We start from the raw sequence: 19,831 nt of genomic DNA on the forward strand, positions 1-19,831 counted from the left end.
CTAAGGAGCCCACCGAGATGCCCAGGGGTCCCGAGATGGGGCTGTATTCATCTGTTTTGTGTTGCTATAACAGAATACCTGAAACTGGGTAATTTTTAATGAAAAGAGGTTTGTTTGGCTCACAGTTCTGGGACAGCTGCATCTGGTGTGGGTCTCAGGCTGCCTCTACTCATGGCAACTGGCAGTACAAGCAGATCACACAGTGAGAGGAAGCAAGGGTAGTGGGGGAGGTAGGTGCCAGGTCTTTTTAAACAACGAGCTCCCCTGGAAACTAATAAAGCAAGAACTCACTCACTACCCTCACCCCCCAGGGATAGCATTAATCCATTCATGAGGGATCTGTCCCCATGACAAACAGCTCCCAACACTGCCACATTGGGGATCAGATTTCCACATGAGTTTTAGAGGAACAGTAACAACTAAACTGTATCGGGGCTGAGGGCCAGCCACACCCCCACCTGCAACTAGATCTTAGCCACATGTGTTTTTAGGGGTGTGTGACCTGTCTGCTCATGTCCTTTGCCAAATTTTTGCTTAGACTGTTCTAATTCATTTTTAATAGTTCTTTTTTCCACATAAATAAATGAACAAAACAAAATAGAACACCCACAGCTAGCATCATACTCAATAGGGAAAGACTGGAAGTTTCCCCCCTAAGATGAGGACATACAAGGTTGCTCACTCTTGCCACTTCTATTCAATATAGAGGTTATATCCAGGCCATTAGTTAAGAAAAAGAAATAGTATCCAAATTGGAAAGGAAGAAGTAAAACTCTTTCTATTCACAGATGATATATGATCTTATATATAGAAAATCCTAAGCAATACACACACACACACACACACACTCTATTAGAGCTAATAAATGAGTTCATCAAAGTGGTATGACAATACACACACACACACACACACACACACACTCTATTAGAGCTAATAAATGAGTTCATCAAAGTGGTATGACATAAGATTAATATATAAAAATGAATTGTATTTCTATATATTATCAATGAACAATCCAAAAAATAAAATTAAGAAAATTCCATTTAATACAATTTCTTAAAATTTTGTTTTAAAACATGCTTTTCAGATAATTCTAATTTACTAGATTTTGTTCTTAAAGACTCTTCTTTTCTAAAAAATAAAAGTTTGCCTTTAAAGTACAAAGATTTACTACCACTGAAGACCTTCTGGTCCTTAGGGCCGGCAGTTCCTATAGAATATTTCCAAAGTATTCAACAAGGATAATAAATTCAAAATGGGTATGAATATTGCTCTCCACGGTAGTGACTTGAAAGGTTATAGCCTTCAAAGTTGATCTCAGTGTATTTCTTAACTTCTGTCACATTACTTCATGGTCATGCCTTGTATTTTAGGTCAATAATGAAGCCATTCAGCTAAAATAACTCAATATTTTCAAGCTGTACTTTACTCCTAATCTGCCCTCTAATCCTTAATAGGAAAAAAATATCACCACCTCCCAGACTGTTACAAAACTGCCAGATCTCTATTTTAAAACTTTTACGTTATTTATATTTCTTTTCTTATACATTAGATGGACAATCAAGTGTCCTGGTTTGAAAGGACTTCCCTAGAAGCTTGTTTTCTTATAATTTTGTAATAACCAGTCACTGGAGCCCTCACCCGTATCATCTGATTTCATCCTCACAACAAAGCTGTATAGTAGGCACACTTTTAAAACTCTGATTTTCTAGATAAGGAAATTGAGGTTCATGGAAGTAAACAATCCAAGGTTATCAGGATCAGAGAGTGGCAAATAGAGATTCAAACCCAGATCTTTCCAACTCTGGCACCTTCACACTGACCACCGAACACACTTCCTCTTAGATTGCCCAGTATCTGCATACACCAACCAAGCGGTTTTCTTGCATCTTGAACGGGGGTAGTAAGCCTTATGTTTAGACTTGTGGTGTTTTAGGAAAAGCACAAATGTTTTATAAGGAAATTTTCTTTAATGGTTATCTAATCTCAGATTGTGGATGAAAACGCAAATATACTGCCTTTAGGAGAGGAAGGAAATATTGCAGTCCATATAAAACGAAACCAACCTGCCTCTCTGTACTGTCCACACATGGTAAGAAATTTTTTCTTTTTTCCTAAATACTTTAATTGTTACTACTAATCATAGTGTCATAATTATAGAGTATTTTATGATTTGCCAAATACTTTTGTCCCAACTTTTATTTTTGCAAATTTCAAATCTACAAGAATGTTGAAATAATGAACACCTACCTGTATACTTCTCACCTATATTCAGCAATGAGCATCTTGCCTCGTTTACCTTACATTTGTACATTTTTAATAAGCTGTTTATGAGTAATTACAGACATCACAACACTTTGTCCTTAAATATTTCAGTACCACTCTCCTAAGTAGAAGGACATCCTTCCTCATCATCAACATCACCACAGCGAAGAAAATTAAAGATAATTTTTAATATTAACTAATATCAGTCCATATTTAGATTTTTCCAATTGTACTCAAATGTGTTTCACAGTTTTTAAAAATCCAGATTTCAATCAAGGTTTGTGGTTTCTTTAGTTCACACGTTTTTAGTTATTTCCATCAGAAACAGCCCCGTCACCTTTTTTGTTGTTGTTGTTTTCCATGACACAAACATTTTTGAAGAATGAAAGCCTGTTGTGCTGTAAAATGCCCCACTTCCTAGATTTATCCATTGTTTCTTCATAATGGGATTCGGGATAAACATTTTTGGCAAGAATACTATGTAGGTGATGTGTATTTCCTGTCTTCTAACATTGGGGAACATTGTGTTCCCTCACTTTGGATGCTGATCATTTTGGTCCTTTGGTTAAGGAGGTGACTGCCATTTCTCTCCATTGCAAAGGTACATTTTCCCCTTTGTTATTAGGTAATCTGTGAAGTAACAATTTGAGACTTTGTGAATATCCTATCTCCAATGCACTTTCACCCAACGATTTCAGCATACGCTGATGATTCTTTCCTGTATCAGTTATTCAAATGAGGAGTTGCAGAAGGGTGATTTTCAAATTGCTGGGTTTTTTATACATTAATTAGGTGGCATTATTCTATTAAGAAGAGCTGTTCTTTTTTCTAAAAGGGTAATTTAAATTATTTTTAAAATATATGTTATTTATTCAGCCTTTTCAGATAATAAAGCTAATTTATGTTCAATATAGAAAACTTTGAAAAATATAGAAAAAGACCAAAGAAGAAAATTCTTTTCACTCATAATGCCACCATCATTACTCACTATTAACATTTGGGTATATATCCTTTATAACTTTTCTATGCATATGGGGGTACTTCAAAACACTTGTGGAAATATGGAATTAAAAGATAATATGAATCTTTCCATTAATGTTTTGAAGATCCCCATATACATCCTTTTACAAAATTGGAATTACATTCTGTCTGCTGTTGTGAAGCCTGTGTTTTTATCATGATTGTCAGAGGCCAGTAATCTTCTCACATGACATTTTTTTTTCTTTTTTTTTTTTTTGTGACCGGTAAGGGGATCGCAACCCTCAGCACGGTGTGGTCTGCACCACGCTCAGCCAATGAGCGCACCGGCCATCCCCTATATAGGATCCGAACCCGCAGCCTCGGCGCTACCAGCGCTGCACTCTCCTGAGTGAGCCACGGGGCCGGCCCTACATGACAACATTTGTAATAATTTTACAGAGTCCTATCAAATGGAAATATCGTGATCTATTCAACATACCTGCAATTGTTGAAAGTTATGGTTATTTCCAATATTTTATAAATACTGCTTCAATAAGCATCATTGCTAGTTCTTTCAATGCCTCTGATTATTTCCTATGAAAAAGTATCTAAAAGCAGAGTTCCTGAGTTAAATCCTAGGTAAAACTTTTTAAATATTTTAATATTACAAATTTCTGTAAGGGAATAATATAATGCTTAATATTTCCAAACTTCTTTTATTATTATTATTATTATTATTATTATTAGTTTAGAAATTAGTTTAATTCACAGAAATGAAGCAGCTGAAAGTAAATCTCTCCTCTTTGGGTTACACTCTGATTTTATTTTATTTTTATTTTTTTATCGTTACACAATGTAAACATTTGTTGTGGACTTTACCAATTTCTCCCTAATCGCCCCTCCCCCACTCCCTTTTCCACCTCTGTTGTCCTCAGTTCCACTCTCTCCTTTTAAGAGTTCAAGGAATTATTGTAATTGTTCTTCCTTTTTCTGTCTTTCTTTTTTCTTCCTTTCCCTTCCTTCCTTCCTTCTTCTCTCCCTCCTTTCCTTTCCTTTCCATTCCCTTCCTTCCCTCCCCTCCCCTCCCTCACTTATGAGTCAGGACATGTATTTCTCTTTCTGTGCCTGGCTTATTTCACTTGACATAATTTTCTCTAAGTTCATTCATGCTGCTGTGAATGGCAGAATTTCATTCCTTTTAATGGCAGAGTAGTATTCCACTGTGTATATATTCTACATTTTCTTTATACAGTCGTCCATTGATGGACATTTAGGTTGGTTCCAACTCTTAGCTATTGTAAATACACCTGTGATAAACATGGGAGTGTAGATATCCCTGCGATATGATTTCCATTCCTTTGGGTATATACCCAGCAGCAGGACTGCTGTATCATATGGCAGTTCTATCTGTAGTTGTTGGAGGAACCTCCTTTTCCATAATAGGTGCACTAATTTACTCACCAACATTGTAGGAGGGTTACTGTTTCTCCACATCCTTGCCAGCATTTGTTATTGTCTTTTTGATACTGGCCAGTCTAACTGGACTGAGATGGTATCTCAATGTAGTTTTGATTTGCATTTCCCTGATTCTTACTGATTTTGAGCATTTTTTCATGTGTCTATTGGCCATTTGTGTATCTTCCTTTGAGAAATGCCTATTCAGCTCCTTTGCCCATTTTTCAATTGGGTTACTTGTTTTTTTACTGTTAAGTTGTTTGAGTTCCTCGTATATTCTAGATATTCATCCTTTGTCAGATGCATAGTTTGCAAATATTTTCTTGCATTCTGTAGGTTGTCTTTCTGCTCTGTTAATTGTTTCTTTTGCTGCACAGAAGCTTTTTAGTTTGATATAATCCCATTTGTTTAGTTTTCCTTTTGTTACTTGTGCTTTTGGAGTCTTGTTCATAAAGTATTTGCCCAGTCCTACTTTCTGATGTGTTTTCCTTATGTTTTCTATTAGTAGTTTTATAGTTTCAGGTCTTATATATAAGACTTTAATGCATTTTGATTTGACTTTTAGTGAGAGGTACAGGTCCAGATTCATTCTTCTACATATGGTTGCCCAGTTTTCCCAGCACCACTTATTACAGAAGCCATCCCTTCCCCAGTGTATATTCTTGTTGCCTTTGTCAAAGATCAGTTGGCTATAAGAATGCAAGTGGTTGATTTCTAGGTTATCTATTCTGTTCCATTGGTCTGAGTGTCTTTTTTTATGCCAGTACCGTGCTGTTTTGGTTAATATAGCTTGTAATATAATTTGAAGTCAGACAATTTAATGCCTCCAGCTTTATTTTTTTGCTGAGAATTGCTTTGACTATTTCAGGTCTTTCCTTGTTCCATATGAATGTTAGGATTATTTTTTCTATTTCTGTGAAGAATGTCATTGGTATTTTGATGGAGATTGCATTGATCTGTAGATCTGTACATCTGATAATGTAGATGGACATTTTCACAATGTTGGTTCTTCCAATCCAAGAGCATGGAATGTCTTTCCATCTTTCTGTGTCCTCTTTAATTTCTCTCAGCAGTGATTTGTAGTTCTCATTGTAGAGATCTTTCACCTCCTTGGTTAAATTGATCCTTAGGTATTTTATTTATTATTTATTGGTGACTATAAATGGGCTTCCTTTTTTGGTTTCTTTTTCTGCTGGTTCATTGTTGGAGTATACAGAAAGCTACTGATTTTCGCATGTTGATTTTGTATCCTGCAACTTTACTGAAATCATTTATCAGTTCTAAGAGTTTTTTGGTAGAGTCTTCAGATTTTTCTATATAGAGGATCATGTCATCTGCAAACAGGGATAATTTGACTTCATCTTTTCCAATCTGGATGCCCTTTATTTCTTTCTCTTCCCTGAATGCTCTGGCTAGTACTTCCAATACTATGGTAGATAAAAGTGGTGAGAGGGCCAACCCCGTGGCTCACTCGGTAGAGTGCAGTGCTGGGAATGCAGCAGCGCTGGAAGCGCTGAGGCCGCGGGTTCGGATCCTATATAGGGTTGGCTGGTGCGCTCACTGGCTGAGCACAGTGCGGGCGACACCAAGCCAAGGGTTACAATCCCCTTACCAGTCACAAAAAACAACAACAAAAAAACCCCAAAGAGTGGTGAGAGTGGGCATCCTCATCTTTTTCCTATTCTTAAGGAAAAAGTGTTTAGCTTTTCCCCATTCGGGATGATGTTGGTGGTGGGTTTGTCATATATGGCTTTTATTGTGTTGAGAGACTTTCCTTCTATATCTAATTTGCTGAGAGTCTTTATCATGAAGAGAGGTTGAATTTTGTCAAATGCTTTTTCTGTGTCTATTGAGATAATCATACAGCTTTGTCCTTGATTTTGTTGATGTGATGTATCATGTTTATTGACTTGGCTGTGTTGAATCATCCTTGCATCCCTGGGATGGATCCCACTTGGTCATGGTGTGTAAGTTTTTTGATGTATTGCTGTATTCTGTTTGCTAATATTTTGTTGGAGATTTTTGCATCTATGTTCACCAGAGATATTGGTCTGTAGTTTTCCTTTTTTTGTTGTCTCTTTGTCTGGTTTGGGTATCAGGGTGATGCTGGCCTCTTAGAATGAGTTTGGGAGAATGGCCTCTGTTTCAATTTCTTGGAATACTTTGAAGAGAACTGGTATTAATTCCTCTTTAAAGGCCTCTTAGAATTCAGGAGTAAAGCCCCTTTGTCCTGGGCTCTTCTTTGTTGGGAAACTGCAGATTGCAACTTCAATCTAATGCTTGTTATTGGTCTGTTCAGGTTTTCTTTTTCTTCTTGGTTCGGTCTTGGCAGTTTGTATGACTCCAGAAATTTATCCATTTCTTCCAGGTTTTCATATTTTTTGGCATACAGTTGTTTATAGTAATCTCTAATGGTTCTTTGTACTTCTGTGTTATCAGTTTTGATGTCTCCTTTTTCATTTTTGATTTTTGTTCTTTGGGTCTTCTCTCTTCTTTTTCGTAGTTAGCCTAGCTAATGGCTTGTCTATTTTGTTAATCTCAAAAAAACAACTTTTTATTTCATGGGTCTTTTATATCATTTTTTGGTTTTCTATGTCATTTAGTTCTGCTCTGATCTTAATTATTTCTTTCCATCTACTAGCTTTGGGATTGGATTGTTCTTATTTTTCTAGTTCTTTGAGATATAACATTAGCTTGTTTATTTGAAATCTATTATTTTGATGTGTTCATTGCAACAAACTTCCTTCTTAGTACTGCTTTTGCAGCATTCCACAGATTTTAGTATGATGTGTCTATTTTTATTAGTTTCAAGATATTTTCTGATTTCCTATTTAATTTCTTCTCAGTCCCATAGGTTGTTCAGAAGCATGCTGTTTAATTTCCATGTATTTGTAATGTTTTCAGAGTTTTTTTTGTTATTGATTTCTAGTTTTAATCCATTGTGGTCTGAAAAGATACTTGAAATGATTTCAATTTTTAAAAATTTGTTGAGACTTGATTTGTGACCTAACATGTGGTCTATCCTGGAGAATGTTCCATATGCTGATGAGAAAAATGTGTATTCTGTAGTTGTTGCATAAAATGTTCTGTTGCTATCTGCCAGGTCAAATTGTTCTAAGGTATAGTTTAAATCCTATGTTTCTCTGTTAATTTGTTGCCTAGATGATCTGTCCAATGCTGAGAGAGGGGTGTTTTGGTCCCCAACTATTATCGTATTGGAGTCTTTCTCTTTCTTTACATGTAATGATAGTGTTTGCTTTATATATCTGGGTACTCCAATGTTGGGTGCATATATATTTATGATTGTTATGTCTTCTTGCTGGATAGAACCCTTTATCATTAAATAATGACCTTCTTTGTCTCTTTTAATAGTTTTTGTTTTAAAGTCTATTTTATCTAATATAAGAATAGATATTCCTGCTCATTTTTGGTTTCCATTTGTGTGGTATATCTTTTCCCATCCCTTCACTATTAATCTGTGTATGTCTTTCCAGGCAAGGTGAGTCTCCTGAAGACAGCATATACGGGGTCTCTTTAATCCAATCAGTCTGTGTCATTTGAGTGGGGAAATTAATCCATTTACATTTAGGGTTGTTATAGAAAGGTATTGTCTTACTATTGGTATTTATTGATTTTCATTTGGATGTATTAAATATCTTGTTTGTTCCTTCCCCTTTTATCATTTTAGCATTTGTTGATTTTTTGAGGTGGTAAGATACAGTTTCTTTCTCTGACTCATTTGCATTTTTTTCTACCAGTGGGTTTTCTTCTTTCTCATGTATTCATGGTAGTGATTATTGGTTTTCAAATTCCATATGCAAGACTCTCTTGAGGATTTCTCATATGGGTGGTCATGTGGTGGTGAACTCCAGTTTTTGTTTGTCTGGGCAATACATGATTTCTCCCTCATCTACAAAGGTTATCCTTGCTGGGTATAGTATTCTTGACTGACAGTTTCTTTCTTTTAGTATTTTGAACATATCATCCCTTTCTCTCTGGCTTGTAGTGTTTCTGTTAAGAGGTCAGCTGTTAGTCTGATGCAGACTCCCTTATAGGTGATTTGACACTTTTTTCTTGCTGTTTTTTAAGGCTCTGTCTTTGTCTTTGACCTTTGCTAGTTTGACTATAACGTCAGAGGAGCTTTTTGGATTGAATCTGTTTGGGGATCTTCGAGCCTCTTGGATGTGAAGTTCTGTCCCTCTCCCTATACCAGGAAAGTTTTCTGCTATTATTTCATTGAATAGGTTTTCAATGACTTTTCCTTTCTCCTCCCATTCTGGAACACCCATGATTCAGAGGTATATGCACGTCAGGTTATCTGCTAGTCTCTTAAATTTTCTTCTTCTTCTTTTTATTTTTTTTTTTTTAAGGATGACTGGTAAGGGGATCTTAACCCTAGACTTGATGTTGTCAGTACCACCCTCACCCAGTGAGCTAATCAGCCATCCCTATATGGGATCTGAACCCATGGCCTTGGTGTTATCAGCACCACACTCTCTTTTGTGAGCCATGGGCTGGCCCCTGATTTTCTTCATTTTTGAAAATTCTTTTTTCTTTCTTTTGTTTTTGTTCTGTGTAGGTTATTCTGAAAAGACCATCTTCAAGATCAGAAATTCTTTGTTCTGCTTGCTCTTACCTGCTGCTTAAGCTCTCTGTTGTGTTTTTTATTTTGCTGAAAGAATCCTTCAGTTCCAGGAGTTCTGCTACATTCTTTTTTAAGGTATTAATCTCTTTCTAAATTTCCTCCTTCATAATCTGGATACTTTTTCTCATTTTGTTGTGTTGTCTGAGTCTTTTTGTATTTCATTGAATTTCCTTAAGATTGTTGCTTGGAATTCCTTTTCAGTCTATTCAAGGGTTTCCTGCTCTATGGGGTCTGGTACTTGAGAATTATTGTATTCCTTTGGTGGTGTCACATTTTCTTGGTTTTTCATATTTCTAGTAACTCTGTGTTGATGTCTGGTCATCTGGTAGAGCAGTTGCTTCTTCTATTACTCTATACTGGGCTTTGAGGAAAGAGACTTTCTCTTCTTTTTCCAGCTTCCTCTGGTGACTCTCCTGTGTCAATGCAGTCAAGTGTCTGGTGGGCTGCCTGCATGGGGGCTGTGGCTACTACTGTGGCAGTGAGCCAATTTTGTGGCAGCTGTGGCTGTAGCAGAGGCTGTGGTGGGACACCTATGGAAGTGGTGTTTTTGGTGTGCTCCCAGCATGCTCACTCCTTGTTTTGACTGTTCTCAGGTCATGGGGGCTGCCCTCGGCTCCTGCCTAGGGCCCCAGGCCTTAATATTTTCAAACGTTGACAAGACAACTTACACTGAGACTCAAAAGTCTCCTTTTCACCCATAAGACAGAAATCCAAAGAGTAGACCCAGATATCTCACATACCTACTGATATTATTGGGCTATTTGAGAATGAGTGCCTTACACAGTGTTTTACTGAAGTTCATTAGAAATTTAATAAACAGATTGTCCATTAGATCTAAAAATTTGGATGAACTGATCATGTGGTTTCTATGGCAGTCAGAGTCAAATGCTGTTAGAATTTATGGACACTCCACAGAATATCCAAGCAAAATGGTGCTGCCTCATGTACAGGGGCATTTGTACTAACGTTTCATTGTGTTTCTGGGGTAAGAACCTTAATCCAAAACCATCTTCTTCTGATGGAATGTTAGTTATGGGCAATGTGGAAATTAAAGGCACCATTCAAAGACAAGGAGTAATAATCATGTTTGATGGATGGAGCCTAAGAAAATAGTAGCCAATGTCCCTTACATGTACTGTACCTGGCTCTATGCTCAATGCTGTGCTTGTGTTAACTCATTTAAGCCTCAGAACAAAGCTCTAAATAAAATACCATCATTATCCCTGTTTCCAGCTTGGAGGTGGGGGGATAGCTGAAGCCAAAAGAGGTGACCCAGCAAAGATCTCCCTGTATGTTGATTGTTTTCTGTATGGGAAGCCCCAGGAGAGTGGGGATCCTGTGTCATTTTTTTTCTACCTCTCTTTAGGTTAGCCACAATGTTCAATTTATACCAGTAAATGATTGTGGAAGTAGTCTAAATGTAGGTTTCTGGATTTGTTATTCTATCAGGTGGGCTGGAAGGAATATGCTTCAGCAAGAGGCCACATGCTTTACCTCACAGGGGACAGAGGAATCATGGATGAAGATGGCTACTTCTGGTTGTCTGGTAGAACTGATGGTGTCATCAGTACATCAGAGTCAGAGGTTATAAATGCTGTGGTTACTACTACTAGGCCTGGTAGCTGTGGGAGTCTATAGAAGACTCTGGACTGCTTGAGTTATATAAGAATTACAGACAATTTAGAAAATGCAAAAAGCAAAACTAAAAATAATTCACAATCTCATATTTTGAAGTATATTCTTCCAGTCTTCTTTCTTCTTATATATAAACATTATTTTAGAAGTGAGCTCAGGGAAAAATGCTCTAGCATAACTTGCCTTTTTTCACTTAATGATATAATAGAAATATTTTTCTGTGCAATAAAATATACTCATATAAATTTATTTTTAAATTTGTAGTTGAGTTTATCATGTGCGGTAAGTGCACAAATCTTACACAAACAGCTCAGTGAATGTTTACACATGTATATATGACTGTAACCACCACCTAGATCAGGATACAGGATATTTTCAGCACTCTGGGCTCCCTCACGTTCTCATAGCCTCCATGAAAGGTGTTTTGCTTTCATGAACTGTGAACTGAATTTCTTTGCCTAAAGGCAGTTTCAGGGACTAAGAAAAGTAGAATACATTCCAAGGAGCAATTAACTTTAAGGAGCAGATGGTTGTAAGCAGATTCTACGGACCATCCTGATTCAGAGCTTGCTGAGCTCAAAAATTACAGAAATACTGCAAAATAGAAATCAAGATCTAGACTCTAGGTAGACTCATTCCTATTAGATGCCATTGCTTCCAGGACCTGGGTTGCACTGCTTTTCCACCATGATCCTTGACCCAGCTGGTATAAGAATACCAGCTCAATTTTGCTCAGAGCTTCAATATTTCTGGATAAAGTGCTTGCTTTCACCTCTAACTGGTCTCAGTTTTTACTTTGAGTCCCCCTACATAGAAGCGATCATTATACTGACTTTTAAACCATAGATTAATTTTGTCTGTTACTGAACTTCATATAAATGGAATCATAGAATATGTACTCTTTTGTGTCTGTCTTTTTTCTCACAAAATAATGCCTGTAAGATTCATCTATATTGTTGTATGTATCAGTAGCTCACTGTTTCTCATTGCTGTAAAACCCAGCAAGTACTCCCTCCTCAATTAAACCCCTCAAAAATTTAGACAAAAGCAAGCTGTGGCCTTGGTCCCCCAAACGTGAAGTGATGTGAACCTTACCAAAATGAAAGCTTCTGGCTCAAGCAGTTTTACCGGTAAATCCCATCAAACATTTAGGGAAGAAACAACACCAAACTTACAAACACTCTTTCAGAAAACAGGTGAGGAAGAAACGCTTCCCAACTTGTTTTATTAGGCGGGCATGATTCTATTATCAAAACTGAAGAAGTCGTTACACACAAAAAAATTGCAGACTAATATCTCTTATGAGCACAGATATAAAAATCCATAATAAAATGTTAGCAAGTCAAATACATCAATATGAAAAAGGGTAATGAACTGTGAGTTTTATCCCAGGAATGAAAGGTTGATTTAACATTTGAAAACAGTGTAATTTACGCTATTAACAGAAAAAAGGAGAAAAGCCATATGTCATTTTAACTGGTGCAGAAAAAGATTCTGATAAAATTCAACACTGACTTATGTTACAATGGCTAAGCAAACCAGAATTAGAAGGTTTGATCTGACAGAGAATATCTATAAAATCTTAAATCATAACAACATACTTAATAGATAAAGTTTGGATGATGCTTTCCCCATAAGGTCAAGAACAAGACTGGAGGTCCTAGCTATTGCAATAAAAGTCAAGAAAAAGAAATGAGGCATTAAGAGCAGAAAAGAAGAAATAAAACTGAATCTATTTGCAGAAGACATAATTGTTTGCATATGAAATTAAAAGGGATCAACAAAATGAGTACTAGAACCAATAAGTGAATTTAGCAAGGTTGCACAATGCAAGATTAATACACAAAAATCAGTGGTATTTTTATACACTAGCATCAAATAATTATAAAATGAAATTTAAAAGCAGTTCTACTTAAAGTGACATCAAAACCACAAAATATTTAGAAATAAATATAACAAAAGCAAAAACTATAAAACATTGCTGAGGCAGATTAAAGAAAGTCTGTATAAATGGATACATATTCCATGTTCATGGATTGGAACATATTTCATGTTCATGGATGTTCAATATTGTTAACATGTCGATTCTGCCTAAATTGAGCTATATATTAAATACAGCTTCAATCATAATCCTACCATTTTTTAAATAAAAATTTTAAAAGCTAATTCTAAAACATATGAAAAATGCAAAGAACCTAGATCCAAAACTATCTTTACAAAGTTTGAGGAGTTATACTACATGACTTACAGACCTACAATAAAGCTACAGTAATCAAGACAATGTGGTACTGGTATAAGAACTGACAAATTGATCAATTGAACAGAATAAAGAATCCAGAAATAGACCCACACTCATATGGTCATTTAATATTTTTAAAATGCATCCCAGAAATCTAATGGAAAAAGAAAAGTTTTTTTAACAAATAAGGCTTAAATAACTGGAAACTCATGAACTCAGAATGAATCATATACCTAAATGCTAAAGCAGAAATACAGAAAAGTATCTTTATGTCCTGTGGGCAGGCAAAAGTTTCTTAGACAGAACACAGAAAGCAGTAACTATAAAATAAAAATGATAAATTAGACTTTATCAAAATTAGAAAACATCTGCTCATTATATCATTAAGAAAATAAATAGACAAGCCACACACTGGGATAAAATACATGAAAAACATTTATCTGGCAAAATACTGGTGTCCAGGATATACGAAGAATTTCTACAACTCAATAATAAAAAGACAAAAACAATTTTTTTAAAATGAGCAAAATATTTGAACAGATAAGTTACCACAGAAGACATATGAATGGCCAATAAGCATGTGAAAAACCATCCAGCCTGACTAGTCATCAATAAAATGCAAATTAAAACCACAACAAGATACCCCCAACACACCCACCAGAATGGCCAAAATTTAAGACTGCTAACACCAAGTACTGGCAAAACTGTAGAACAACAAAAATGCACGCATTTTTCATGGAGGTATAAAATGATACAACCACTTTGGAAAAAGGTCTGACAGTTTCTTATGAAATCAAACATATACAAACCCAATGATTCCACTCATGGGGACACACTGTCCTCAAAAAGGCTCAAAAAGACAAAAATATTTCACTTTAGTCATAATAGGCAAAACCTGGAAATAGCCCAGCCAATAGGAATAAAACTTAGCAATAAAATACAAACTATAAAAATATGGAGGAATGGAAGGAAAAAGTACATACTGTATGGGTATATGTGTATGAAGTTCTAGAATAGACAAAACTAATTTATAGTAGAAAAAATTGGAATAATTCGTCTCTGGGTGGGGTGGTGGAAGCAGGGATTTATTGGAAACTTTGTGGGGTGATGGTGAAGGTCTGCAGCTTGATCATCTTGATAGGGGTTTGGGTTGCATAGGTGCATGCATCTGTCAGAAATGATAGATTTGTCTTGTTCATCTCATTATGAGTAACTTCTATCTCAAAAGAAAAAGAAAACAAATAAATAAAGTAAAACCACAAATAAATATTGAACTCTAGTTAATGATACGCATAATGAAGCAGTTAGGGGGAAGAGTACTGGTGACTGCAATTTAATCTGAAAGACATTTAAAAAATAAAATGGGCAGCTAGATGGCTAACGGAGAGAAATAAATAGCTAGATAGTTAACTGGTAAAGAAAATACAGCAAATGTTAATTGTAGAATTTAGGTGGTAGGTATATAGATATTCTTTCACCCTTTCTGTTTGTTTGAAATTTTTCTTAATAAGATGTTGGAAAAAATTCTTTGTGATTTCTCTAATGTATTCTTCGAATAAATGACTAGAAGCAGAATTTTCTGGGTCAAAGGCTATAAAAGTTTTTAAGTACATTATCAAATTACCCTCCAGAAAAGATAACTCATTTACACCCCCACCAGCAGTGTAGGACTGTCAGTTTCTCTGAACATTTGTCAAGGCTGGATATTAACATCTTTAAAGTCTTTGCCAATGTGACAAGTGGAAACATTTTATTTTTAGTCTTATTTGTTCTTTGATTACTAATAAGACTGAAAATTTTCTTATGTTTATCGGTCCTTTTCCCATTTTAAAATCTGAGTGTTTGTCTTTCTTTTAATTGATTTTTAAAAGCTTGCTCCAAAGTGAAGATATTATTCCTTTGGCTACCAAACATGCCACAAACAGAGCTGCTTTTTAAAATCTCAAACAAAGGATTTCATATGACAGGTCTTTGTGCAAGACACAATAGCATGGAGTGGTGTGCACATTATGAAATAAAAAGTCCTCAATATGCAGTTCTTACACCCACATGCTGTGGCCTGAAACACCTGCACACTATTACAGAACTTGAGTTAAGTAAGGTATTATCTCGAAAGACCAAAACTATGGAAGGAATGTCCCACTAATCCAGGTAAAAGAAAATCCATTCCTCTGTATCAAGAAATCACTTACTAGATTTTCAGTAGTGCCCTGAGGCACCAGGAGACAGGATAAGTTGGTTTTAATGAAAAAGGAGATAGATCATAAATAACCAGAGTAAAAAGACTGTAAAGCTCCACAGGAGGGAAGGAGATCCTAAGTAGCGAGAAAAAGTGAGGCAATGAAGAAAAGCCCTCAGGAGGGTGAGTCAGATCAACTGCAGAGCTTTCCTTCTGGCTAACAGGGGTATGCAAGTTTGGAGCCTGAGCTGAATTACTTGGAACAACAAAGAAGAGGCTGAGCACTGTCACCTATATCTTTTGTCTTCACCTTTCCCCTAGACGTCAAGCAGCCTTTCCTCAGAATAAACGTTGAGCAAGTGTATAAAGAGTATTGGCTGAGGGCTATCTGTCTCAATCTCACCCTGGCTGCAGGAGGTAGACAGACTGCATTTCTCATGGAACTCACTTTAATCCTCAAGCTTCCTCCCTCCCCTCTTCCTTACCAAAGAAAGAAAAAATGAAAAGAAGGGTAAAAGTCAGAGGATGTATTTGGTTACAAAAAAAAAAAAAAATTCCTTCCTCTGCCTATAAAGTAAGGATAATAGAGGTCCACCATCTCTTATCCACAATTCCAAAATCTGAAAAGTTCTGAAAAGCAAAAGTGTTTTTTATATGTCATTTGGCTGCAAAAACCTGACATGACAGGAGGTGAAACTATCTACAGTCTTTCTTTAGCCTAATTAGTGAGAATATTCATATATTTCACTGTAGAAATACTTATGTATATGACTTCAGGATGCTGACCCCAACCCTGCTAGGAGAGCAGAATGTACCATATGACCCTTCTAAAAACTGAAAATTTCTGAATTCTAAAACATTTTAGTCATATCGGTTTTAGATAAGAAATAACCTTCAAAGATTTGTCATAAGGTGTAAATGAGAGAATGTTCACAAAGCACCTGGATCAATGCCAATGTGAAAAAGGAGCCCTTCTTCAGAAGTTAGCTCCAGGCAGGTGAACCGGGGCTGGATATGAGAAATGAAAGACTAGGTGAAAAATATTTGCAATTTATATTACAGACAGAGAGCTAATATCCCTGATATATAATGAGTTCTTAAAGAAGAAAAAGGCCAAACTTGGTAGAAATAGGCAAAATGCATGAATGGACAGTTCATGGGAAAAGATAAAGGAATGCTCTTTAAACATTAAAAAAATACTGTAATGTTAGATTTGATTTGGAAATATCAGTATGAACTCTTAATTTCTTTAAAAAATTGTATTTCATGGTTCTGTGTACTAAAAGGTCCTGGAAGCAATGGCATCCAATAGTAATGAGTCTACCTAGAGCTTAGATTGTGATTCTAAAAACCATTCCCTATTCAAGGTACTGCTTAGAGAAATTGATGTTTCCAAGTATAGAGCACAGAAAATGCCAGGTGAGCCTGGGACCTCTTGTTGCATCAAAGAGTGAAGAAGTGATCAAAGAGTGATAGGGAAATGTAAAAAGGACACAGAAGTCAACTCGAAAGAGCTCCCATTTGCCAACTTTGAGACACTTTATGTAACAGAAAGAAAAATCACAGCAATCGGTTAAAAAAAACATTGATTTTTTAAAATTCCATGAATCTATAGTGATACTCAGGGTGGGTTGGGTGAGGGTGGATAAAGGAGAGGTCTTTTTAGAAAAAAATTCCAGTTAGTAAATATAGAAGGAACAATAGAATTTGGAAATCAGCATTTTTCAACCTCCAATGCAGCAAATGCTTCAGACAAGGATCATCATTGGATGCTACATCCTCTAGGTGAAATTCACAACTACACATGTAGTATGTGAGATATTCAATAAGACAACTGGCCCCGATTCTTCTCAAAGGTAAAGTCATCAAGAAAAAGCATGGCTATTCTTCCAGATCAGAAGAGACTAACAAGACTAACACAGCTAAACGCAAAAAAAACTATAAAGGACATTTCAGGACAAATGAGGAATTTTTAGTGTGGAATGGATATAAATGGTATTAAGGAATTATAGTTAATTATCTTAGGTATGAAAACAGTATCATGGTTATAGAGGAGAATGTCCTTATGTTTTAAAGATGAATGCTGAAGAATTTAAAAGTGAAGAGAGTAATGTCTGCAACTTACATTCAAATGGTTTAGAAAAATCAAACAACTAGGGGAACAAGTTAAAGTACCCCAAAATGATTCTGAAAGGCCACAAAACGTGCTTCAAAAACCATTGGGCTAGGCAATGAATGATGTGATTCTGCATGTTAGTATTTCTGATGGTGGCTGGGTGGAGTTCCTGGAAACCAAACTGAAATCCATCAATCGGTGTATGTCTCCCCAAGTGCCTCCACTCAGTCACAGTAACACCTGGAGTTTCTTAATGCAGCTTCATAAATAAACCTGTTCCCACTGGTTCTCTTGTTCTGGGATGTTGTGAAAGTGTATAAATGGTGATTGGGTTTATGAATATGACTGAGGACACCCACACACAATACACAGTACTAGAAGAAAAGCAGGCTGAGAGTGAAGTCCCATGTAACAACAGTATTTAAGAAGTCCAGGAAAGAGGTGAAGCAGGAACAGTCAGGCAAGAAGAAAGTCCTTCTAAGTCAGGAGACCATCATTTTTGAGCTGTTGATCTGCAAAGCATGTAGGGTTTGTTTATTTTGTTTTTTAGTAATGTTAGCAGCCCTGGAATAGAACAAAAGATGAATGGTCTACTCAACTCTTAGTGAGGGTTTTTGCAGAGCAAGTGTGGATAAGGGTGAGAGGAAATTGAAGATATTAGCAAGGGAAGGGTTGAGATGGAACTGGAGCAAGAATAGAATGGTGCTATGAATTGATGTTACAAACAGACTAGCAGATAACAGAAAGGTCATGGGGGTGATGACCTCGATGATGATGAAGAAGAAGGCACAATGACAGTAACATAGAAAGAGCTTAAAGAGAGTAGAGCAAGGTCCAGAGACACATACTAGTGCTCACAACTTTAGAGGAGGTGAAGGGATGGGCAAGGAGGTCAAGCCTACGGGTGGCTAAGAGTAGGAGTGGCAAGGTTGGGATTAGGACCCAGGACTCCTGCCTTACAATTCAAGGACTGTCCACCACCTTATAACTTCCTTGTATGTGAGCTTTACCCTCCTTAGTAAGTGTAAGTGGTTGACCTTCAGAGACTCTATTTTGTACACTTTACATTCCCCATAGTACTTTAGGTTAGGCTACAATTAGGATTTATGAAATGAAGAAAGTTAGGAAGAAATAACATGGCTTTTAACAAAGGGTAGCCAACACTATGAACTGCTTGAGGCAGAAATGTCCATATTTTGTTCATCTTTGTGTTCTGAGCACAAGGTCAGTGGCTAGCACATAGTAGGTGCTGGGTAATTGTGGATGGATGGATGGATGGGTTCTGCCTCAACATAAAGAACATTTAAATGTCATCCCTACAACTCAAGTGACCCAGCCACTTTACCAAGTCCTCAGAAGTTCATACCTCAGTTGAGTGGCCTTAAATAAATCTCTCGCCCTATCCTCAAAGGAGAGTATAAGTTGTTGGTGACTGAAACTCATTACTGACCTGCTTTCTTTGTGTTCATCCAGGTGAGGTTTCTTCAAGGACAGCCGAAGACCTTCAATAGGCAACTTCTATGGATTGAAATAGAAATAAACCATAGAAAAATACCACCCAACACCCACAGAATGGCATGCTGTTGTCTTTGGTTAAAGCTATGACAAGTGGTGCATTCTAGGGACTTGTTTCTTGGGATGGCAGCAGTGTGGACCAGAAAGCATGCTGTGATGAGTGTTGAGACCCTTGGTCTTGTCTTGACTGTCAGGGTCTCCATGTATCTTCCAGTGGAGTCTCAGGACCAGGACAAGGTCTTCTCAAGTCTGGAAGGTGACAGCCATTATTACTTTGTTTTTGCAATGAATACAAAACTATTCTGGAAAATGAAAGCAGATGGATTAAATTTCCTGCTGGTCCCATCTGAGTCCATGGGCTGAAAATATTTGAGCACTTTTCTTTATTAACACTAGCAATAACAACAAGTGCCACATACTGAATGAATACAGATCCATGTGCCAGCACTTTACTTATGTTACCCAAGTCTACCTAATCACTGTGAGAGGGTAGCTACTACTGCTAACCTCGTATCACAGAAGAAGAAACTGAGGTGAGAGACTTTAAGTGACTTGCCCAAGGTTAGAAACATAACTTCTGCATGGCAAAGCTAAGCTGTGACACCCTTACTGCTCAGTCCAAACGTGATTTCCTCCCTCAGACGTGAAAGTCAACATCTAAGTCTGCTCAACGTTCCCTTTGGTGAACAGGTATTTATGATCACCTGGACAGTGTGGCAGGTATAAAGCAGCAGAAGGAAGTGACTATTAGGCTCCGGGACTGTAAGGATATTTTCTCAAAGGCTTCCTATGTTTTTTCTCACTTTACACAACTACTATGTG

At 36.7% G+C, this 19,831-nt stretch overlaps 1 protein-coding gene across 1 annotated transcript in view; it reads left to right on the forward strand.

Annotated features, from left to right (window-relative positions):
- Nucleotides 1-10,963, forward strand: part of ACSM6 (acyl-CoA synthetase medium-chain family member 6) — a 45,244-nt gene extending 34,281 nt beyond the window's left edge. Inside the window, exons 8-9 of the mRNA XM_008573406.1 lie at nucleotides 1,991-2,092; nucleotides 10,775-10,963. Of these exons, the coding sequence (XP_008571628.1) occupies nucleotides 1,991-2,092; nucleotides 10,775-10,963 (291 nt within the window). The remainder of the gene's footprint in view (nucleotides 1-1,990; nucleotides 2,093-10,774) is intronic.
- Nucleotides 10,964-19,831: the final 8,868 nt, after the last annotated feature.

Source organism: Galeopterus variegatus, unplaced genomic scaffold (genome assembly GCF_000696425.1).
Source record: "Galeopterus variegatus unplaced genomic scaffold, G_variegatus-3.0.2 Scaffold913, whole genome shotgun sequence".
NCBI lineage: Eukaryota > Metazoa > Chordata > Mammalia > Dermoptera > Cynocephalidae > Galeopterus > Galeopterus variegatus.